Source organism: Falco punctatus, assembly GCF_963210335.1.
Source record: "Falco punctatus genome assembly, chromosome: 4".
Classification (NCBI taxonomy): Eukaryota; Metazoa; Chordata; class Aves; order Falconiformes; family Falconidae; genus Falco; species Falco punctatus.
In genome coordinates this window covers 20,081,485-20,105,983 of record NC_137583.1, presented here as the reverse complement: position 1 = coordinate 20,105,983, position 24,499 = coordinate 20,081,485, and the positions used below count along the sequence as shown (strand labels likewise).

General features: G+C 37.5%; 1 protein-coding gene across 3 annotated transcripts in view; it reads left to right on the top strand.

Moving 5' to 3' along the window:
* The window catches only part of SHQ1 (SHQ1, H/ACA ribonucleoprotein assembly factor), a 51,482-nt gene that overhangs the window by 11,946 nt on the left and 15,037 nt on the right, over positions 1 to 24,499 (top strand). For all 3 annotated transcript variants that reach the window (XM_080382613.1, XM_080382615.1, XM_080382614.1), the window contains exons 8-11: positions 5,223 to 5,377; positions 7,162 to 7,215; positions 9,698 to 9,821; positions 16,787 to 16,907. In XM_080382613.1, the coding sequence (XP_080238739.1) occupies positions 5,223 to 5,377; positions 7,162 to 7,215; positions 9,698 to 9,821; positions 16,787 to 16,907 (454 nt within the window). The remainder of the gene's footprint in view (positions 1 to 5,222; positions 5,378 to 7,161; positions 7,216 to 9,697; positions 9,822 to 16,786; positions 16,908 to 24,499) is intronic.

Here is a 24,499-nt window from a genome sequence, read left to right as displayed (position 1 = left end):
AAAAATCAAAAATTTCCCCTGTGCACTTTTGAACCTGTTTAAGGGCATAAAGGAGGAGGGGTTGAAACCTTCATGCAGTTTCTTTTCATTGCTTATGGAAAAAAGGCATAAAAAAACCAGTACCCAGATTTTGTACTCTTCCCGAGTTCCAAATTCATGTCCTGTGCTAAGGAAAGCATCAGAAATAAGGTCATTTCCATAATCGTCCATGATGAGGACTTCCAAGTATACATCTTGTAAAGAGACTTCAAATATTGGGGTGTCTAAAATGTGGACAACTAGTGGTAGGTGGACTGCCATGACCAGTTTGCAGAAACACTTTTCTGTCCTGTTTGAAGAAAAGTGATATTCTTGATCAAAGCTGTGCTGTTCAAAGCTGTTACACAAGAACATAGAAACAGAGAGACAGAATGGAAGTTGCAAGATGCCCAATGTGCAGCAGCTTGTACTGGAGAAGTCTGCAATCCTCAAACATGACATGTTGTATCCTTTGAGGGTTGTTTATGGAAGGTAGATGACTGGTAAGACAAGAAGGTAGGAATGGTAATGTTAAAGCTGATGGTACATTACAGTACAGGCTACCACAGTATTGGAGAATTTGACACCTGGTACCTTTGTTAGAGTCCCTGTATTTTGTGCTCTGTTACTGCTCTTGTTAGGGAAGTTCCCACCTACATGCTGTCTGTGGAATCAGGAATGTCACTGGGAACTGACTCCTCAAGTTACCATGCGGGAAGGAGAGTACTTCACTGTGTATTGTCTCTTCTTGCCCTTTGTGGTTTTTTTTTTGTTTATTTTCTTCGTAGGCTGGTCAATCACCAGGCAGCTAAGATGATTGCTTTTGCAGTATGGCTGAGGAACAGAAGAAATACTAGAGAGCAGGTTTCACTGTCATGTTTGTATCAAAATACCATTTTTGGAGTGGTCATTTTATAAAGCTGAAAGGCCCAGTTTTTGTTCACACTTAAAATATCTAATGGAAGTCAAGTAATACTCCATGAAGCCTAACTAATTACACAGACTTTCCCATGAGGGAATAAAGCTTTTGGAAAGCTCGGTTGCTGCTGCTGAAGTTTACGTTAGAGTCTTGCTTCTGCAGATTCCAGACAAAAGGTTTCGTATTTTGTAACCATCACATTCAACTTAGTTAAAAAATTCATTTTTATTCTACTTCAAATTGCTCTCTGCTGGCTGATGTCCTCCTTTATCTGGTGTTGCCAATGCCTTAATTTACAGGGATAGAATGACACATTTAAAAATTTAGTATTATAGCAGAATATTTTAGTTAACATTTAAAAAGCAGGGTGGGGTGGTGGGGGGTGGACAGGCAGGGGGATCAGCTCTGCTCAGTTACTTTAATTCCACAGCCATCTCGAAGGAAAGACTTGGCTTGATGGACCATAAGCCAGGGCTCTGCTTTCACTGGAAGGCCAGACTATCTTGATTATCAGAGGCCCTTCCTTTCTTTCTGTATATACTTTCTGTAATTTTCTGAGTCTGACCACTGAGTCAGGGATATATCTAGATAGCATGTTTTATCTAAGTTCTAAAACATGTAGAATTGTTAAGTGTCATAGTAGTCTTGAGATATAGATCTTACACTGGCTTGATTTAAGTGATATGGTCAGCAGCATAAAGTATCGGTAAGACCATAACAAAACAATCTCTAGCTGTCAGACCTCACTCTCCCCTTTAGAGGTTAAGCTGTACTTCATTGACTGAAGGCAATTTGAAATAAGCATTTTAATGTGATTAACAAGTAAGGGTAGTCATTGTAGTCTCATCTATCAGTAATTTTGTATGTCGTTAGTTTCTCTGGATCCTTTAGACATATGTTAATACACAGTTATACTGTGGCTAGAAGAAACATGATTTTGGCGCTAACAAATATAGAAAACATTTTAAAATCAAACTTCAGGAAAAATTGCGAAGTTAATATTGATAAGTAGCAGATATTGCATTGCATTAGATTAATTGTTGTGCAGATTTTTAGATAGAACACTGGTAATGCAATGGTGCAAAAGTGTACTGGCAATATAACAGAAAATGTAATTACAATTTCACTTGTTCTGTTAATCTTATACTATGTACTTTTGAATTGGGAAAACAAAGTAGGTGGTGGTTTTGACATGTTAATAATGAGTTTCAGGCCTGGATAATTTATTAATCAAAAACTTTAAGGAATGCGTAGATATTTATGTGTAAAATAAATATTCTCTCCAGAGGGAGAAATTTTATTTAGAACACCTGGCACTTTGCAGTGAGTTAATGAACATCTTGTAACACTTACCTTTGCGAACTATCTGGTCTGTCTTGTTTGCTGTTGTCTAGTAGACTTGCAGTTTCTGTGTTTATGGTCCAGTTGTATGTGTTATGATGCTTCAGAAAGTTTGAATTTTAGCAGAAGAAAACTATCTCTTATATTTCATGAACTTCATCAAGCGTTTCTTTGCTTGCTGCTTAGAAGTATGGCACACACTTACATATTCCTCTGGAATGTGGATTTTAGAGAATCTAACAAATACTTGTTAGTAAAACTATAAAGTGAATTTTTTGTTGTGTTGGACTGCATCTTCTCTCTGAAGAAAGTTATTTTATTTTGATCAGCTATGAGGCAGAAGCAAACTTCAGGTTGTGGTTGCTGATTAAGAAGAGTGCATTCCCAGAGGTGGGCCCAGTACTGAATATACTGAGTTTCTGAAGGAGGGCAGTTGTATTCTTGATGCATGTGCATCTTGACTGCAAACTGTAGCAAGCACATTGAGGTAGGCTTAGAAATACAAGAGTGCTGGCATAACTATTTAACAGGTACTGTCTGTGATAATTCCTTCAAAGCACATGAGACTATTTAGCCTCTTTTTTAATAAATCTTTATTACTGTAATCATCAGAAGTGATCTTAACATTTATAAATGTGATCTGCTGTAGTGGTCTTCGCTAACAAACTTTTGGCTGTTTGCTGTTCAGAATTGCTTTTCCATCTTTAGCTTTAGTTTCAGCTCTCCTCTTTTGTGCTTCTCTTCAGAGTGAAGCTGCTATTTGTGTATTACTTTATAAGAAATTTTATTGTACTCCAGGAGAGGGTTTTCTAGTGGAAGCTAGCTGAAATTGGAAATACCTTTAATTCCAGCTGGACCGTCTAACTGTAAACACCCTGTTGTGATACCTCATTAAACCCACCCTACTGTAGCAACTTACAAAGTGGTTTTATGTTTTTCAGAAGCTATTTCTTTCAAATGTGTTACAAGGTTGCACGTATGGGTTTCTGGTTAATTTTAATATGAATGATAGAAGTGACTCGCTGAAGAATCAATGCAATTTAAGAGCTTCGTAAAGAAATTTGCTGTATACTGTAGATAGATCATCTGTATTTGTGATTTAAGGGGTGATGCTAAACTGCATTGTATTAACAGAAAACCAGAGTTAAACTGCCTTGGTCTGGCTAAATTGTCACTTTGTTATGAGATCATAGCAAGTGGAAGACATTTGCTTTCTCCAGAGGTTATAAAAGCAGGAGTTGCTTCTTGTGAGAGCTTGTAAATAAAGGGAGACTTGCTTGACTTCAGAGCAATATTCAAGGATCTGTGTCGGGGAGCTACAAAGGCTGACTCTACCCAGCTGCCTGTCAGACAGCAAGGACTCTTTGGGTACTAAGTCAGGGGTTATGAACATAGTAATGCTTAGCCAGTATCACATCCTCATCTTAGTGTTAACTGTTTTACATTTTAAAGTTTGTTAATCTTGCCTACAGCTTTTCTCTGCCCCCAGGTAAGTATGCCAGAACATAGTGACTCGAAAATGGGGTGATAAAAGAATAAATGATGAGAGATTCTGATACTTGTAGCATTTTGGTTTTTGTTCCCCCTCCCCTTCCCCTACAAAAAAATAATTGAAATTCAATGAGTTAAGGGGTACATCGTGTATCTACCCTGGCACTTCGGGTTTATTTTGAAAGAGTAACAAGAGTGCTGCATTAGGCTTGTTCCTGTCCTCAGAGAAATCTCTTTCAATGAGTGGTATTTTAAACTCTGTTCCAGTGTAATTGGTGCTTGAACAAATCATGGGGTTGGACTTCGTCAGCGTAGCAAAGCATTAGCTGTCAAGCTAGTAGTATTACCTTCTGTGGTGTGACCAAAATGTGCGCGCTACATCTATCCTATCCAGTAAACTGGAGCCTGTTGACATGAAATGCCTGTGCTCTGGGCAGCCTGGATGAAAGTCTCTTAGCTCTGGTTTCTGGCTGTTTTAATTGTACTAAATGGCTTCTTGATTTACTTTTGAATTTGTTCAGAGATGGGTTCCAGTTGGCTATCTTCTTAATCTCTACTGTTACTTCAAGGCAATTCTGCCATGCTTTCTGAAATGTTTTAAGTGCCCTTCAGAAGGATTAGTATTCAATATTCAGTCTTAGCTATCCATGTCTGTATCACTGTTTCTTCGAGAAATACTTTGATGGATTGTCACAGTATGCCTGCAGTGTTGTTGTCTTCATTATGCATCCCAAAGAGAAAGTACTGGGTAAGAAGATTCCTTGGGTTGGCTCAGTGTAACCATTCTTAACTAAATGAGGTACACTGAAGATAAAAAGAGCAAAATATGACAGGCACTGATGGTAGATAGCATAGCTCTTTGGAAGGAGATGCAGTTTTCATACCAGCGTTGGTGGGGTAAGGTTTTGATGTTTGATCTTCCTCAAACACTGGAAGGCTGTTATCAGACAGCACAAGAAAAGCTCCTAAATCACACCTAGGTCATGAGTTGAAACTGGTGAAGCTTGGAAATACAGAACTGTATCTTTTTTTTTTCCTTCCCTATTTCTTTAGTTCTTACCCTTTTCTACAATGAGAAAATATGTTTTTGTTATCCTCTTTTTTAGTTTTGTCTCATACAATGTGGACTTAAACTTCAGTTTACTCAGAATCTGATTGTGCATTTATCTTTAAGATACTCAGGCATCCACAGAAATCCTTGGCACGTTCAGAGCAGTTCAGAATTGCTAGTGTGTACGTGCAGTACATTGCACGGCTGGAACTTGACTTTGAAATCAAGAGTTTAATGAAAGTAAAAAATGAAAGTAAGAATGATTTAGGCTTTTTCTTGAGTGATGAGTGATATGTGATTAGTTACATGCTTCTTTTTAAAGTGACTATTGACGTAGTATTACCACCTATTAAAATGAATGTGCCAGCTTTAAGTTTATCAATTATTCTTTTACTTCTATAGTTGTCTTCTCTGAGGAAGAGAGAGAGCAGCTGAGAAGATTGACAAATAAATCTTATGTTCTGGATAAAAGAAGTCGTTATCTTGTATATCTTGGTTTAATCGATATCCTTCTGGCGTATTGCTATGAAGTCTATGTCAATGAAGGAGAAAAGAATGTAAGTTTAAAAAACCCCTGTGTTTTAGGGACCTAGTATTGGACCCTGTACTGTCATTTAGCAAACTTACCTTTTAAAATGAACTTGCTTCCGTGCATTAAAAATACATAATTGAGTCATTTAAAATTAAAGGCTTTATATGTCTAGATTGAGCTGTTAGGATGCATGTGGGAATTAATAAGACTAAGTATTGCTGCTCTTCTGGAGCAGCTTTTTAGCTGTAGGTGAGAACTGGAGTTGCAAGAGACTCCAGACAATTCTGTTTGTTTGTGATTTGTTCTGTGTTGTGATGTGTCTTGATTCTTGTAAATGCAGAATTCACAAATAATTATTATTTTATGTTGATGGAACTGTACAAAACCACCATGTTTGACTATGATAATACCACTACTTTTTTGGATTCTGAGAAAGCATGGGAAATAATTTAATCTATAGGACTGAAACTGTAGTGTTTTATATAGGCTACCATTACATGCTTTTTAAAAAAGTGATTTTTTGGGGGTTTTGTTGTGGATTTGGGTTTTTGGGTGTTTTTCTTGGGTTTTAGGGGTGTTTTTAAGCTTATGCACTGAGTAGGGAAGGTGTATTCTGAAGCATGCTAGAACCTAAAGTGAGGCATTTAAAATTTTAACAATTAATACGTATTTAAAACCAAAAAATCCTAATGCAGAGGTTTCTCTAGTAGTCAGTCACTGAATGGAAGTAGGAAGGCATGTGTCAGTTTTCAAGATTCTGGTGTTTGTCCATGTCTTACACAAGCGGCAGCTACCTTTTTATTTTGTGTTCTGTATCCTAGTTTTTTCACAGGATATAAAGAATTAAGAAAATAGCAGAAGTTTAGAATGGATGCCATGCTGTTCTGTGGTTAGGTTGCTATTTTGAAATAGGCACAGAGCTGTATCTGGGAAGCATGTCTAGCATCTCCTTGGCTGGTGTTAACCAATTAGATGTTTTCTCAAGGCTTTTAATCAAACTATTGGATCATATAATTGAAAGCATTCTGACCATAGACTAAAATGAGGGCATGGGTTTGAGAATGGTAGGCAGAAATGTCGAGACCCACTTATTTGACAGAATAATCTAGGATGGTTGTTGTATCATGAGTTAGAGTTGCACAAAATTGCAAATAGCCGATGAACACAGTTGTACAGTTTGTTACGGATATTCACAATAACCATATGGTACATGTGGAAAACACACTGTGGGTTTTTTCTCCTTTTTAATAGAAAAACCAAGATTTTCAGGCCATGCAGATCTTTAGTAGAGCCAGGATTATATATCAATGCTTCCTGGCTTTTTACCCTAATCACCTCACTAGACCACACTACCACACAAATAGTCTGAATCTGTCACATGTTAAAAACAATGATATTTCACGTGTACTACTGGCTTTAGGACCCTCTCTGAAAGCCAAAAGTCTTGAGCCATTTTCACAAAACAAAGCATTTTAGCTTGAGCTTTGTTGACTCGAGATTCTGTTGCTTGGTGAAAAGGGACAGAATTCCACTAAGATACTGGTTTTCTGTGATTGCTGTTGTATTTTGAAGCCTCTGTGCATGGGCTACATAATCCCAATATGGAAAACAATTCAGTTATTTAACATCTGCATTGCAATATAATTTTTAATGCTGTCCTGTGGCCATTTCTATGCACATAATATAATTACTGCTTCATATTCACAAAGATTCTTAAATTACTGCCAGAATGTTATCTTAAATAGCTTGCCGGCAGTCTTGAATGTTGAATTGGATAATACTTGTTTTACGGTCTTGTCTTAAAACCAGGTTGAATCAGCTTGGAATGTCAGGAAGCTGAGTGCAACACTGTGCTGGCTGGAGGTAAGTTAAAACTTAAATTTTGCATCATGTGTTTGCTGTATTATTTGGTTTTGGTATTGTGCATTGCTTTTGTGGAAAGCTTGCGCTTCAGAAGATACATTAAGTGTATGTCCTCTGTGTAGTTATAAGAAATTGATTGTGACTTCTGGGCTCCCAGCTACTAGTAGCTTCAAGAGGCTGGAGTATGACCTTTTATGTGTCTGGGTGCCAGGCCTTCTAGCTCATTCTGGAAAAGCTGAGGATAGGCACTACAAAAAAAGCTGCTTGTCTACACATTGTTCCTAGCTCTCCTGGGTTTGATTATCAAGTCATGATCTTTATTTAGGAAGTAACTGTAATTGTTCCTTACATCTATCCACAGCGTGTGTGCAACTCCATGCTTAGGGCAAGAAAATACAGCCTTCTGGCTCCTTGATCAGAAGTCATAGATACCTTCCCATTTAACTGGCTGAAGTATATCAAAATAAGAAGAGCATGAAAAGTAGGGAATGTAATTTCTTAGTCTTCTTGTGTCCTTTAAGTCCTACCTTGGATATATATTTTAATAACTTATGAAGATGGAAGCTTATTGCTCACTTCTGGGGGTTTTGATTGCTGAGCCTTTCTTCAGCCTTCCTAGTTCATGAATGCACTTCTAGCTTGCTCTTTTTCTAGGCTGCAAATCAAGTGGCTTCTGGCTTCTCCTCCATTCTGCTGTGTGGCTTCAAAATGCATTGGAGAGTGGAACTGGGAAGCCCAGAAGTAAATGCAAACCCAATGATAGGAAAAGCTCTTAGAACTCAATCAAAAGGTGGTTTGGTTTTGTGTGGCGTTATCTGTCCCCATATCCCCCCTCGATCATGGAAAAGTTGAATTCCATGTTCTTGTAGCAAAAAGACCTCAGTTAGGTAGTTGTAGAACTGTTGTCTCATTAAGGCTGTAATGTGTTGTGTGACATTTCAGACATAGACTGAATACTTTTGTTTCAGGCTTTATGGAGGGTTAGAGTACATGTGTTGCTTTGCCCCCTCACTGCTTTTCAGGGTTATTGTCACATCCCTGTTTGTTTAGTTGCTACTAGCCCTTTGAAACCAACATAGATAGAGGAAGGAAACTTAATTTCTATTCTTTCCACTTCCAGATGGTTTACTGAAAGCACACAGGCCTATGTATGTAATTCAGTTAATACAGAGCTTCAAGTGGGAAGGGACTTAATCTGGTCTGTAATCCATGATTTCTTATGATTGCAGTAAGCTAGAAAGGACTGCTTTTCCTCATTCCGGAAATTACTGAGCCAAGTATCTGTTTACAGGATCAAAAATGCTATTTGACAGGATTTTTGGGTTCAGTCCTTCAAAGATTTCTAGTAGTGGTGAATTTTATGTTCGGTAAGAACTTATGTTATGACAACTGGTTTTCTAGACCTGTCAGTTTTAACTTGTGTCCAATTGAATGTTCTGCAGTAGCAAGTTACAAAGGAGTGAAGTTACAATTCAGTGATTGCCTTGTCTCAAATTTTTTTCAGATCCATGTCCTAACATAGTGAAGGAGTTTTCTATGTGTGCTTATCCTATAATATAGCAGATCCTGGTGCAGCCTGTGCCAACAGTATATTTCACACCCAGAAAATTCAGTCTCCTGGCACCAAGCTGTTAATAACTATATCTGTTCTACAAACCATGTAGAGGCGGGTGTTTTCATCAATCTGTAAACAAAATTGCCTCAGCTATGGTTTGTTTGAACTGACTGCCATTTTGCTGTGCATGACATGTACACACCTTAGACTCTAAATATTAAATAACAAAACATAAATTATTTAAATGCTTAATGTCGATCCATTAAAATGAAAAATAGGTTGAGGTAGTCACATAATGCAAAAAAGTGCTGGCTGTCAGCAAAGCATTTTTATTAATTTTAATAAATTGAGAGTTCAAGATGGAATAGGTATTTCTTTTTGGATTCATAAATGGAATTTTTTGTCTTGAAAAGTGAAAGCTGGAAAGGAAATCAGTTGTAAAGTCTTTAAGTCATTAATGCCTCTGGCCTAGGTAAATTAGAGGTCTTTCTCACTTGTAAAGGAGGTCAATGACCTGCTTTCCCTAGGCAGATATATTTATCCCTGTCTTGAATATCTAACTTTCATGAAAGGCAGTCATGGATCACTTTTAGAGATCTTCTATGTACACATGTATCTTGTTAATATCTGGTTTTACATTTTCTTTATTCTTAAAATGCTTTTTATAGCTTCCCCTTAAGTTACATCTGTCCCACATAGTTATATATATTATTGCTTTAATCTAAAGGATGGCTAAGCCTTGAGTTAGGTATTTTATTCTAATGTTCTCTATGTTCTTTTGTTTTAATTCAAAACCAATAAAATGTATAGGACTTCCATTATCCTGCCATGTAAACGATTATATGATTTTTCAATTAAAGGAAAAAAAATAATTCCTAGTATCCAAAATCATACAGACTAATTAAGATTTTTCACTGGTATACACAGAGTTTCACTAGTGTTCATGATGTCCTGGTATCTTTTGGAAGAAGAGTGCTGTGCTATCCCCTATACAGACATTTTGGATTAGTGACACGTGCCTTCAATGATACAGTCATGATACTGCAACTAGGTAAGTTTTTTGGGGATAGGAAGTAATGCCTATATAGCCACATTGTCTGTGTGTCTTATTTTTTTTTTTAAATAAATTTTGAATCCTTTGGCCAGTTTCACCAAAACTTGATAGTTCTGAAAATGGGGCTGGGGAGAGATGAGAACAAAATTAGTCTCCTTAGCAGGAAAAAGCCCCTGAAGCAACTCATTTATTAGGCAACAGTTGTAGTGTAAATTCAGCTGTATTATTCACAACAGAAAATCTACTCAGAAGAAATGTTTTGAATGACTCATTCTTAGAAAAGTCTTTGATCAGATCTTGTTTCTGGATAAATCAGGATAGTCCAGCCACGATGTGTAAAGCTTTAGGGGAAAAGCCTTTAAAGTATTTTTTTCTACACTGTTGTTTATCTGTAAAGAGATTTTTCTGTTGGACAAGAACATTTTAATGAGGCTTATGTTAAAGTAGGTTATATACTATGTTTTTTCAGACCCTATTCTTAAGGTGTCTTAAGTTTTTATTTCAAAGCAGAGTTTCTTACTGTATAACAACAGTCCTGTTTTCTGTTGTTCTTTGTGTTCTTTAACAACCTGACTGAAACCCTGTGAAAAAAAGATTGGAAGGATTTTTGACAACTTCCATGATTTGTCTGTACCTAAGGGAAGTTTTTAAAGCATCGTTGTCTGCAGTTGTTCCAACTGTTTAACTTCTGCTCATCATGGTTTTGAAGTTGCAAATCTGGACAGCCTTCATGCATGTTCTACTGTTTGGAAGAATTACTGTTTTAATTCGGCCCTTGTCGGTGATGTCAGAAAGGAAATGTATCCTAATGTTGGAGTCCTGTTCTCCTTGACAGTTTTATTTTCTAGAATTAGATTTTTTTGTTGGTTTTTGGTTTTGTAACTGAGCCAGTCCATTAATTTTGTTTTTTTCTTGTTCAAAATAACTATTTGACATCTAGCCATTTTAATTTGTGAACTGTCTCATTGTGTGTGCCAGTTTGGTATTGCCATACAGAATCACAAATTTGAGGACAAGGAGGGTTTTGTGTTTCATAGTCAGTGTTACAGTTTTCCATAGGATTAAGGCAAAATGGTTGAGATGACTCTTTGGTAAGTCCAGTGGTAGTCTGGGAAGAACAGAAATCCTGAATTTGTGTCAGCATTAAAACTTGTTTTGCATCATTGTTCTTTTAGTACTTCCTATATAATTTTTCTCTCTTGGGAGCAGAGGCCAAAATCTCTGACTAGTGTATGTTATCTTAGTTCTCTGCTTGTTATTAGGAAGTAAGGTAGTCCTAAATAACAGCCAAGTAAGGCTGTTCATAAAAAAACCAAGCAGTGAATATCATTAAAACTATTTTGTCGAAAAATAAATGACAATTTAAAAAATACTTTCTTTTAAAACTGGAGAAAAAACGGACTACGCACTACATATGTGTAGCTTTTTTGTTTCACATTCAGGAGTGGAGCTGTCATTATCTTAATGCTTGTGCATTATTCTTTCAGCAGTGACATTCTTATTAGAGTTTGGTAAGGGAAGTGACATCTACAATAACTGTGTGCCAGGTTTCTTGCTCCATCCTCCTGTGTTGGTGAGAGGCAACAGCAGCCACATGTCCCTCTGGTTCTAGAACACAATGGCCCCAGTAGGGCTTATCATTGTGGTCTCCTGAAGTCACCCACGATGGTCTTGCTTCAACAGCAAAGTCCCTGTCATCTCTGGAGGAGTAGTTTGGGTATGCTAACTCATTCTCTACTGGACCAGGAGACATGCTAGGCTTGTATTTTCTGACCTCAGTGCTTTGCATAAAAATTACTGCCATAAGCTTTAAAAGAAATTCAACTTCATTTAGGTGATAACTTCTGTGGCTGCTTCTAAACCATTCTAGCTAAGAAATGCAGCAGGCCTGGCTTCATTCTGTGCATGTCTGTGCTGTGCTGGTTGCCTGGGAAACGGTGCAGTATGGGGTGACTGGCTGCCTCCACAGAGCTGGCCGTGGATCAGCAAGATGCTGAAAAGGCACAAGCAAGCCTCAAGAAAAGAGAATGTGTGCCCATTTCAACTGGTAGTAGAGAAGACAACACTATCCTGAGTATGAGCTGTGACATTCTCCAAGTGCTGCCTGGGAAGCAGACACAAGTGCACTGCTTCCTTCATGTGGTTATAAATCCGTTGGGAGGGACTTAGCAAGTTAGTAGTTTGGTGATAAAAGTAATTGTGATTAATGTTAACTTCTGAAAGTTCTGGGGTTTGTGTATCAAACTAGTATTTACTATTATGGTGCATGTATAGTGTGAAAAATACTAAGCTTTTTAAGTAGCCAACTACCAAAGAACTAAGATACAGAGTGGATGTATTGGCTGTTTATAATCGGAATTGGGTGGGGGGAAGTGTGTGTGTATATATAGTCTTAAAAGAAGTAATTTTTAGATTTCTTAGATAATCTTTGTACTGCCAAGGCACACCTGTTCAGTCAAAATGTTTCCTCGTTCAAACTTCAATGGAAGTTGAGCCATGCTTTTGAGGAATTTTTTTTACAGAATACTTAGCAAACTATTCAATGTGCAAAGCAAGTAGTTATAGATAGCATTAAATACTGTTACCGTCTTTGTTTACTGGAAATGATGCCTCACCAGTTTGGCACTGTATTGTGATATGTGTGATGAACATAGGTAAAAATGACTGTGAAGTAACATACAATAATTCAATTAAGTAGTAACACAACTTCCTTTTCAGGTAGACGCAACAGGAATGGTGTTTAACTTAAGGGATCAGTTTGAGTTGACCTTATCCTGACTTGAGGTTTCTTTCAAGATGCTGGTAGCAGAGGCTGGGATATATTATAATAAAAAGTTTTGATGATAATAATAAGCAAAGTAAACTAAAAATAGAAAAGAATTCTGATGGGACTGAGGTGTTATGCCTCAAGTTGTGTGACTTGACTTTTAAAATACTAGTGTTATGTTGGTGGATCATTTCCAAGGTAGAGGATAGTGCATTCTTAAGCTATTAAGGATCCTTGCATGTGATTTAAACACTTTTTATTTTGAATTAAGATTTCCTGCCAAAGCATTAAGCTGATTAAGGTTGAGGTCCTCAGCAGATATTTTTTTTCTGATGCTGTTTTAGTGATCTATAATACTTAACTATGCTGAATTGTGAACTATTTTATCTGCTGTATTTATCTGTTCTTGGATAGGATTAAAAAAGGGAATAAAATGCATTGGTGCATCCAGCTACAATGCTATCTCCAACATAATGTGTATACTGCATGTGACAGTTGACTAACAAATATCTGAGGTGTGTTTATGTGAATACGTGGAGCCCTTTTTCTTTTCAGTAGACCGTTAATATGCCAGTGGTGTGGGCTGGTTCTGTCAGTATTTACTCAAAACTGTTTTACCTTTGCATAATACTGATTTGAAAGTTACTGTCTATGAGCTAATAACAAATAGAATTTATTTGTGCTGTTTGCTGCAACATAAAACTTACTTCTGTACGGAAAGAACCAAAGTTAACAGTAACAGATTTAGGATTATATTATTACCCATTAAAACCAGATAGTACTGTTGCCTAGCTGTGTAAGTTGTTACCAGGGTGTTTTCATTTAAAAGTCCGCAAGAGCTCTTTTCTTGTTTTTAAGAATGCTACTTTTTTCTTTTTTTTTTTTTTTTTTTTTAATGGGGCAGTAAAGTTTGTCCTTTTAGTTGAATGTTCCTCCTTCTTGAAAATGTGGAAGAATGTGCTGAAGTCTGCAGGAAAAATACCTTTATGTGAAATAAAATGATCGGACGGTTAACTTCCTTTGCTTCCAAATACTCAGTACGAAAGCTGGTAGAATTTCATGATGGGTGTATCAGTAGGTTCTTGTATCAAATGGCAGATCCAGAACTGGGGTCAAATTACATGTTTGAACTAATCCGTAGAAGGAGGACTGGCTGTGTGAAACTGGAATTGAAGTTGCAGGCTCTCCTCTACCAGCTGTCATAGCAATGAACTCCAGAAGAATCCAATGTTCTGTGGACATACGTATTACTCTTCTGTGATACTTGCCTTCTTTGCTTGGTTTCTCTGCTGCTTTTCCTCTGAAGTTACAACTCATCCTCTCCCCAACAACAGTGTAATCACTTTTTAATGGCAGGAAAAGAAATTCACATTTTTCTCAGAAAAACAATGAGTTAGTACATAGGCTTGATATCCCATTTTGCAGTATATCTAGATTTCAAGTTGGTTATTATCCTCCTTTACCGCTAACACAGATCTTCAAGCCAAAAAAATAGAGGAAGCTGGAGTCCGTTTTAAGTCATATACTTTTAAGTTCCACATCTTTAAAATTTAATGGCTTAGAAGATTATCAAACAGTTTTGATTCTATTACAGAAGTTGGAATCTTTTTAAATATAACTAGTGGGTTTTTTTTGAGTAATCAGGAAATAGTATCTGTATGTAAAAAAAGCAGTGTGTTTATTGATCGGTGTAGTGCAGAGCTGTAACTTTACACGAAGATAATGCAAAAATGGGTTTAAAAATACATCATTAATTTGCCTGATATTATCAAAGTTTCTTGTACCAGCTCTTGAACATTTACTGCTGTTCTTCTAAATAGACAATTTTTCTTCCTCACCCTTGAACTTAAAAGTGCTTGCCTCTTTAAGCTATGTAAAGAAAATGAAATCAGTTGCCCTTGGCATGTCTTAATCTTCTCTTTCATGGCTTTCTTAATTCCAGTATACAGTGAATTTCAAAAAATGATTGTTCTAGGGCTACAAAAGAAGGAAGACTTTTAAAACTAGTACGTTTTAGGTTTGCTTTAATAGACAACATTTCAGTGAGTTGGACTGACATAGCTGCCAAAAAAGCCTCTAGCCTGTTCATCTTTGGGCTTCATCAGTTCTCTGATCTAGTACACTGTATGGTTTCGCAGATACTTGCAGTGGCACATCACAAAGAGCTGTGGGAAAGAGGGAGGCTAAGGAGTGTAACAAAGAGAGTACTTAAGCCAGTGTAAGTAATAATACTATTGAATACATAACTACAGCGTTAAGACCAGATGTCTGCTGAAGACTGGAGTAGATATCCAAAGACAGAACCTGTGGTGTGGAACTTCACATAAATAGGCCAAGAATCATCTGTGTAGTATGGAATATCCTACATTAAGGCTAAAATACTGTTTGCTTTTAAGCTGTTATTTTTTGTTCCTGTAGTAAGATATTAAATGCAGTTTCACATAAGGACTTCTTGTTTATAAGGTGCATGTATGAGATGCATTTTCTGAAAGCCAAAGTTTAGTAATTTGCAATGCTCCATGTGTTTGTAGGTAGGGTTCCCTGTTGAATTAAAGCCTGGTTAGATTTGCAACCTCTGATTAGAAGCCCATTAAGCTACCATAATCCAAAACTTTATGAAGAAAGACTACTTTTTATTGAGAATTGGTATTATAGTTGCTAATTTACATTGTTACTTGGCAGATGAGTAACAGTGGTGAATGTTATAAATGGTTTGGGTTGGCAGCTTGACAGCTAGAATCTTAAAATTTTGCTCTTTTTAATTTTACATATAACTTTTTTTAAAAGAGCCCATTTATTTTTAGTCAAAATAGTTAAGTTTGACAAGCTTGGCTTGACATGCATTGATGGTGATACAGTCTAAAAGTTCGTCAGTTATAATTGGGATTCTATATTTTATTTCCTGACCTTTTTCAGTTGATCTTTTCCAAACCAATGAGATTGTCACTTCTGTTTCTATTGCATTTTACTCTCCAGGTCCTTCCTTATTTCCACCTACCACATCCTTTAACTTTCTTTCTCTGTCAACATTTTTTCAGCAAGGTATTACTTAAAAACAAACAAATTTCATGCTTGAACAGCAGGGGGAGTTCGGATCTCTCTCTTTTTAGTGTGTGCTTGTTTTTAAATCTTTAAAATGTAATTTCATCCATGTTCAGGTTTCATAGCCTAGGAGGAGCCAGCCTCTTGGGAGAGGGTTATTAGATTCCATTTGCAGTAGTGGCTGTTTTTATTTGAACATTGGGGTTTTTGGTGTGGTGTCCCCCCTGCCATTGAACACAAATATTTATTATTTTTTTTTAGTGTTCTAGCATTTAACTCTTTAGCAATTTTCATCAGAAAACTGAGGGAGGGTATTCCAGCTAGTTGGTGGGGTTACATTAATCAGCCTTCCTCTTAGAAACTATGGCTGCATGTGAAGAAAATCAAGCTGACTACAGAAAGTTTTCTGGTTGCGGTATGAAAAAACATTCAAGTTCTTAATCTTTACTGCCTTTATCAACTGTGTGTCAAAGGGCATCTTTTTGAGCCTCAAGTGATTTTTACTTTTTCTTTCTTGGGGCTCGATTTGCCAAATCATTCTGTAACTAACAGAAGCAGGAAAAGTTCCGCTTAATTTAAGGCGATGGTTAGATGTTAGGCAATGGTATTACTTATATTGGCTTACACAATGGTTGTGGCTCCTGCCTGCTTGACCCTGCTGTGGGCTGTGTGTTTCCAGCCTTACTATTTTCCAACACAGGTATTTCTGTAGGCATACAGGGAAATAGGGTTTCTTCAGAGAAATGATAGGGCATAAGTTTTGGTTATTTGCGAGATAATTTTTAGCTTGCTGCTTTATTATTGTTTGGTGCACTACATAACTCTGCTAAAGTTTGGGCTAGCACAGCTCTGGGAAGTGCAGAAGCTGGGGGAGGGGGCTGCTTCAGCTGTAGAGAATTACATGCATGAGTTACCATGCCTTGAGGCTTCACTCTTGCAGAGAGGTTCCTACTGATTTCAGAGGCTCCACATCCATATAGATGCAGATACTGAAGGGCATAGTCATATTACTGCTGTTCTGAGACTGTGAATCAACTTGAAGTTACAAGATGGTTGTAGATAGCATGATTATTAAAGCCTGAAAGGTGAGAAGATGGTGAAGATTATCTGTTACCATTTCTAGTGAATTACAAAACTAAATATTTGTTTCCAGGAAAAGCTGCTGTTTTGAAGTGTCTGTTGGATGTTCACCAGATTTTTAAGGAGAATGACCCTGCCTACCTCCTTAATGATCTCTTCATTACAGACTATTGCATCTGGATTCAAAAAGTCAAGTAAGTTCTTAAGTAGTTATTGATGTGGTAATGTTTTTAGTGTACTTCATCTACAAACAAGTATTGGTAAAATCAAAAGAAATGGTATTTCCTATAAACGGAAATGTGATCAGTCTCTTCCATTTATTAACCTTGGCTATCCAGCTATTTTTACTATGTAAGCGAAGACATTCGGTGCATTTTTTTATGCAGTGACATCATTGGAGAAGGGAGAGAGGAATTGCGTTTTAAAGAAAAATGTGAGTTTTCAGTAATACACACTTTTTGTGTGTGTGGGAAACAGGTTCTGGGGGATTTTCATTATGATTTTTCTTAGGAAGAAAATGTTTATATAGCACTTTCGTAACAATAGGAAAAAGGTTGGAAACGACTCATAGTTAAGGATAGAATTTATAACTTCAGATAGAATTGACAACTTCAAATCTGGTCAGATGCACATGCAAACCATGTACACTTCTGTGAAATGGTTGATGTAGGGACTGTAGCAGTTGTACCAGTTGATGATTAACACCAGAGTAAGTGTCACAAATTTCTGTGTGCTGTGTACTCTTGCCTCTGTAGGCACTTGCCAGCTCACTCTGCTTGGCAATACACTCTGGCCTCTACTTCACTTGAAACAGTGACTCTGCCACTTCCAGGCAAAGTTTTTGCCCTTCAGTGCTTCTGTGTCTCATGTTTGTTCTTTGAATGGCATCAGCATGGCTTTACTTACTTTCAGAGTCTTGGGAGCTTCGTAACCAGACTGGTTAGAAGTATCAGCATGCTTAAATGCAGGGCTCATCAAACTTTTTAAACAGGGGGCTGGCATGCAGATGAAGTGGCAGGCAGTCATCTGGGCCTGCTTGGTCGTCCCCCCCCCCCCCCCCCCGCCCAACCCCTAGTGGGGGATGGGCAGGGGGGGTTCTGTAAATACAGGGGGCCGGATTGAGGACCCTGGGGGGCCCTATCTGGCCCGTGGGCCGTAGTTTGAGGACCCCTGCGTCAGTGCTTCAAAAACAGAAGTGTTGGTAGGAAAACAGTTAGGAATGGATTAAATGAATGAAGCAAGCTGCATGTTCAAAACTTACTGAGCTTTGTATTGTTGTCAGATTTACTCTTTCATACAGCTTTTGTGTTTTTCTTCCCTTCCTTTTTATGTCTTCACAGCCTTCTCTGAAGGCCCACAAAAGTATGTGAATGAGTTGAAAGTAATATTTCTTTGAAAAGGAAGGCATTACTAATATAAACACAAAAAATGCTGTTGTCATATTTGTTAATACAGCAACATACATATAAAAGAGTGGTTAAAAATAGGCTTTGCGTTCCAGCTCACAATTTAACAAGAGACTGTGGGACAAAACAATAATCTCTTAAGTGCACAACACGCAAGAAGCAGTGAGGCGATACAGAAGGAACTAGGTAATAATAATGATCAGAAAGGGGAATATGAGGGAGAGTTGAGCCAGCTTGCGTAGGCTATTACGTTTAGGTGTGATCTTACCCCAGTATTTGGAGAATTAAAGGCCTTCAGTTCAGAGCTGCAGCATTCATATGTGTTGTACATATTGCTGATTCTTACTTTTTTCTGTATGCATTGAATGACGCTGTAACAATGCCCAAAATATTATAAAGCAACTAGAAATGTTTCCTAAAATTTTGATTCATCAGTCCTGATTAGTTACAGGAACATCCAGTTCATTTTACACTGTCTTTTTGAGGAGGCCTTTTTTGACTGCACCTGAACTAAAATAAAAGTATGGGGGAATTCATGTTGAGGTTTAAGTTCAGTTGAAAAGGTGTAGTAAATGAAGGAGAAAGTTATTTTGTGCATCTGTCACAAATAAATGAGTCATAAGACAGTAATATTACTGCTGCCCATATCAATGAATATAATGTCTAGCAAGTCAATCATAAAAACCAAGGCTTTCTTTAAATAGAGCAGAGGAAAATGTATGGTAGGTATAAGCGACTGATATATTAACACATTTACTCCTAGACGCATACATTATGTACAAGTTAAGCAGAACTGACAGCTTCTGGAAAGAGGGCAATTAAGCTATCTTATTGGCATAATGACATGGCACAATAGTTGTCTGTCATTAGGAGAACAGGAGAAAGAGGAACTGCAGAAACTAGTCCTATTTCTAGGGTCTGAATTGGGCAAGCATTTAAGTATATGCTTAAGTCATTCCAGTTTAGCAGCGAAGCATGTGCTTGAAGTTAAGCATGTGCGAAGTGAACAGGAACACTTCTCATTTTTCCCCTGTGTGGAAGGGAACAGCGAAGTTCACTTGTCATTCAGAAAATACCTTAACGTACAGAAATGAGTGGAGACTTATCTGTTAAAAGACAAGGGTTTGCAGCTCCCCAGGGGTGAGCAAAGCATTTGGAGAGGAGGGTAGTACAACTTCCATTGCAGGGGAAGAAGGTTATGACATCCCTCTGGTAATTGGCTTTGTGGTGAAAGAGTTTTGGGAGGGGGAAGTATTCATAAGTATTTTTGTGGTGGTCTTTCAGTGAAGTTATTTGCATGTCTGATCAGTCTGGATGCTTTCTCTGTTTTGTTTTGTATCTATTCTTTGCTGTGTGCAAGCTTCATTAACTTTCTTTGTCTCCGTTTTCTCCTGTCTTTTCATAGCTGTAGTCCCAGGGCGCTCTCAAAATCTGTGGAGGGTTTTTCTTTTCTTCCCTTCTTTTGCTGGTATGTAACAGAGCCTTAGTGGAGGTTGGGGCCCCGTTGTTTCAACTGTTTAAACAGGCTGTAGTTTCTTTTTAGTGAAGAATCTGGGCACTTCAAAAACAGCTGGAAGTGAGATTTTTTAGCTCACCTGTACTGACAGAGAAAAGTCTGGGAGCTATAGGTTTAGAAAAAAAGGTTGGCACAGGCAAAAATGTAATAGCGGTATTAAATGGTAGCAAGCATACAGTCGTATTCCAGGTTAAGCCTCCAGGAGAGGAACACCACTGGTAGGTACTACCTTTTAAATGTACAGTGCGGAAGCAAAAACCTTATAGCCAACAGTGTGTTAATAGCTGATCCCAGATTTGGTTTGAGATCCTAGTTTGGCTGTGGCTAAATTAGATGAATAAGCGAATGTGTCACTGGGCTGGCAAAAGATGATTTATTTTAAGCACAATGTATCTGGAATTGGAAGTAATTAAGCTGCTGAATAAAACACATGCAGGTGGCTAATGGTCCATTGGGTATGGTGAGTACAAGCTAGTTCTAATTCTAAGGTATTTTTAATTTTTTTCTCCAGAAAAAGGATTTCATTCAGGTACCTATTAGTAAGATAAAAGTAGATCCCTAGAAGTCTTAAGACAATGCAAGACAGTAACAAGTGTAGCTAAAGTTTTGTCTTCCTGTTTGCAGTCTTAAAGCTAACTTTACCGGCTTTATAGCTATCTAGTATCTCTCTTTGAGCTGTTTGTGAAGTTATTAATAATTTGATCTATTGTATAAAGTGGTATGTAAATCCTTTAACTCTTCATGAGGTTTTGAAGAAAGGGAGCACATTGGGAGAACTTACAGAAAAGAGGGAAAAAGTAAATGTTAACCTGGGTAACAAAAGCTAGACAAAGACCTATGGAGGCAGCTTGTAGTAAATCTCGGCAGGTGGTGTCAATATTTATGTTGAAAAGCCAGATGCAGCCAGATGGAAAATTGCCTCTTTAACCCCTGAGGTCATAATGACATGTCATCACTTCATTTGATCCCCCTGCTAAGTGAGCTTATCATCCACCCTGCTGTCACTTCTGTTATTGCTTTCATTTCCATAATAAAATTAAATTTAATTTGTCTGGTTTGCATGCTTTTTTCTTTAGGTCAGAGCTTTTACAAACCACTATGATACATATGGCAGCCTCTCCAAGGTGAAGTTATAACTGAATTTGTATTCTAAGTCTAAGCTTTACTCCCATCTTTCATGCCTGCCTTTGAGCAGAAGGAAATGAGGGAGAGGAGAAGGAGCTTTGGGGAAACCACTGATTGTCTGGTTGCTACAATATGAGCTACTGAAACCAGGGGAATCTAGGTGTGGGTTTGTTGCAGGAGAGCTTTTTCCCTTCTGCTGGAGGGATTTACGTGTCTGTGACCCCATAGGAGTTGTGTCCTTTACCGAAGTTGGAGTAGTTCTCCCCACTGACTCTTGCTGTGCTGAGGTTCTTTTGTGTAGCCTGATGTCTTTCTTCAGTGTTTTGTATTCCCCTTTGTGCCAGTCTCTATTCATGTTGCTTTTTATTGTCCGCTGTTGTACATATGTGCCTTCTGGTAGCTTGGCTGCATGATGCCTGCTGGCCATAACATGAGTGGCTAGGTGGAAGGCTGAACTGCTTCCTACGAGTCCTTGTCCAGGCAGGCAACTAAGTGCATACTGTTCTGTATGCTTGCGTAAGGGAACAATTGAGCCCGTATGGATTTAAAATGTTTTTAATTAACATTTAAATACATGTTTAGTTTTAAACATGTACCACTTTAGTATCAGTTAATGTGTATTCTCTGTGTTGATGAATTGGAAGTGAAGCTGTTAGTAGTCCTGGCAGTTTTCCAGGGATTAGTACACTTAGTTATGTACTGTTGCATGGTTGTATACTTCTCAAAGTTTTATGGGTGTGAGGAATGCAGGAGAATAAGCTAGGGATCAAGCAAATACAAATATAATTTTTACTATTTTTCATTATTACTATTCTAATTTTTAAAAATTTTGAACTTACTGTTTCAGCTTTTATTCAGGATCTGTTCTACTACAAAAAATTACAAAATCATTGTGTTGTGTATTGTAGTAGCTTCAGCTGGTGCGGTAAAGGAGGTCTGTATGTTGAGAGATGAGCTGTTAAAATGCTTCAGTGTGTCCTGTGGAACCAGAACTGCAACTTGGTTTGTTAAATTGGTATATAGGCCACTTTAACGTATGTGTGCTCTGTAGTTGCACCTTCATGTGTATGTGCTCTGCAATGTAAGACAAATGTAATCTTGCTAATTTTGGTGACTGTAGGTGTAATGTGTCAGTTCAAGCATGGGCTATTTGCTTTAAAGTAAAAACCAGGATTCCTGGTGGCACTTATACAGTCTCTGTAGAAGAGGCTATCTTTATTGGAACTAAGTAAATTAAAGCTAAGTCAGATATTCCTTAGTATGTTACATGTGCTTCTCTTCATTTGCAGGTAAGACATACCCTAAAAGATAGGATAGCTTCATAGGTCTGTCTTTCTTTTCATCTCTTTGTTATAATCGAAACCTCATCCTTGTTACAACATAATTAGCTAGTCTGAAGCCAGCAGGGAGTTGCTGCTTTATGTGTAGGGTGTGAAGTTCTCTAAATAAATGTAGGATTAATTACATTCACAGCATGTCATTGAGGTGATGAGATTGACTGTGATTGTTCAGTCCCCCTTTTCTTCTCCCTGGGTTTCTGAATTACTGTTTTAATCAATATAGTGTAATGTGGGCCTGAAATGTTAAGGACTCGGTTGCAAAGGCATTATGGAGCCCAAATCTTTCAGACCAAAAATAAGATCTGTGAGGTTTGGGATTTTTGCTGTCTGTGTCACATTGGATCATAAAGAGCACAAGGGAGTGGGGAACTCTGCATCATAGTTTCGTCCATTGCAATGGTTAAATTTTGGTAGAGATAAGGTTTCTTAATGATCATTCTGCCCTCTTTATTGGCTTTAACAGACTTCAAAATTTTATTTTACAAGTTATCATCTGTTCACATTGAAACCCAGCCTATTCTGCAAATATATAGGACAGGCTACTGATATTTTTTCATTTGGCAATCAAATAGTGCTGATAGTTTGTTGTGCCCAATTTAAACACACTGCACTACAATGAATCATCAAAAGCGTTTCTTTACTTCATACAAGCGTTTGTTAGCTGTATAGATCTGTTAATAATTTACAGTGTTTTCTCTATAGAGAATCTCATATATTTTCCTTGTATCTTGTTACACATACCAGCTCACCCATATCCTATGCTGTGCTTGCTTGTAGGGCAAAAAGCATTAGAGAACAGGTCATGTATTACAGCCTTCCTGAAAGAATTACCTTTAAGCTTTTGCTAGATTTGGGGAAATATTTGTTAAAATAAAACATATTTAAGCTTCTATAGTCAAGTATTACGATCTTTAGATGAATGTAAAGAGGATTTTAACATATATTCCAATTGTAAGTTAGATGATCAGTTTCACAAATAATTTTATCTGCAAACTTAGGAAATTTGACCTGGTTATTATTTGTTAGGATCTGGAAAACTTCGAAAAGTGTATCAAAGTATGTGGAAGTAGTTTTCATTGTGCTATTTCTTGCAGCTGTTGCTTCTTGGTATTTTTTGTTTAGCGGTTTAGGGTTTTGTAAATCTGAAAATAATGACTAGAGGAAAAACAGGCTTTTTAAAGATCTTCTGGTCTTTGCTGTTATGCTGCTTGCAGGGTTGATACTTATGAAGTCCTGTTCACTCCTTGTGGCATTGCCATGGTCCTAAGAATGCCTCATCTGTAATGTCTGGAACTCAGGGCTGTAGCTTTTGTTGACTGCACCTCTACTGTGAAGACAACAAGTTCAGATAGGAGGATTCAGGAACAAAACTATCCTAAAAGGTTTTCAAATGGTGTACTACTAACAAGTTCATTAAATTTTTGATTTGTAATGGGGGGAGGAGCATATTAACAAATAAAGAAAAAGTAATCGGTGTTTTAAAGCATTCTTGAATGTTAGAGGAATATTTTCAGCTGTTAACCTCTTGGATTCAGCAGCCATGATTCAGAAGAACAAAGGCATAAGGAGTAGTACATTCTGGATGAAAATCCTGTTTCTTGGCTCTGTGAGATTGAACTGATTTGTAGAGCATGTTTAAAGCACTTCATACAGTTAAGACCTTAGGAAGAATACACCTCATAGTACTGTATTTTATGTGCATTACCATTTCATGGTCAACTATACTCTACTTTGGCAGTACTTTAGGTTTTACTTTACCTTCATTGGTGCCCATGTTAACCTTAGCTTAGAGAAGGCTGCAGTAATTCCAGGTTTGATAAAAACTCCAAGTAGGTGCTACATGGAAGAGCCACGTTGCTTTCACATTGCTGCTTAGAAAGTGGCCTTGCCATTAGCATATGCTTTTAGCTTATGTTCTGATGATATTATTTATCAGGTAGTGTAACAACCCCACTGCCACTATCACAAAATCCCATATTTTGATCTAGTTTGCAGTTAGAGGATTATTTTTTCTCTGTTATACTACTTCAATGGTATTGTCATTCTGGATACCCTGAAGCCACTTAATTACCTGCCCCTCACCCTCTGCAAAATAAAACAACTTGTTGGATTTTTGAGATTCTTAATTTGAAGGCTATTTTTTTGTTTGCTGTTTGGCTTAGTAAGAGCCATACAGGTACAAGGGATAAATGAAAAAATGTTGGTGCTGCTTGTGGGTCACACCTTTTCCGTGAACAGAGTAAGAAGTCTGTTGTTTACCTGGTTACATAGGCTTCACCCTTAGTGTCCTGTGATGACTTGCGACAGTAGCTCATGACTACAATCCCTAATTATTGTAATTCCTTCTTAGCAGGCTTTACAATCTGGCATTACTACTGTTGGCAGCTAGTTCAGCATGC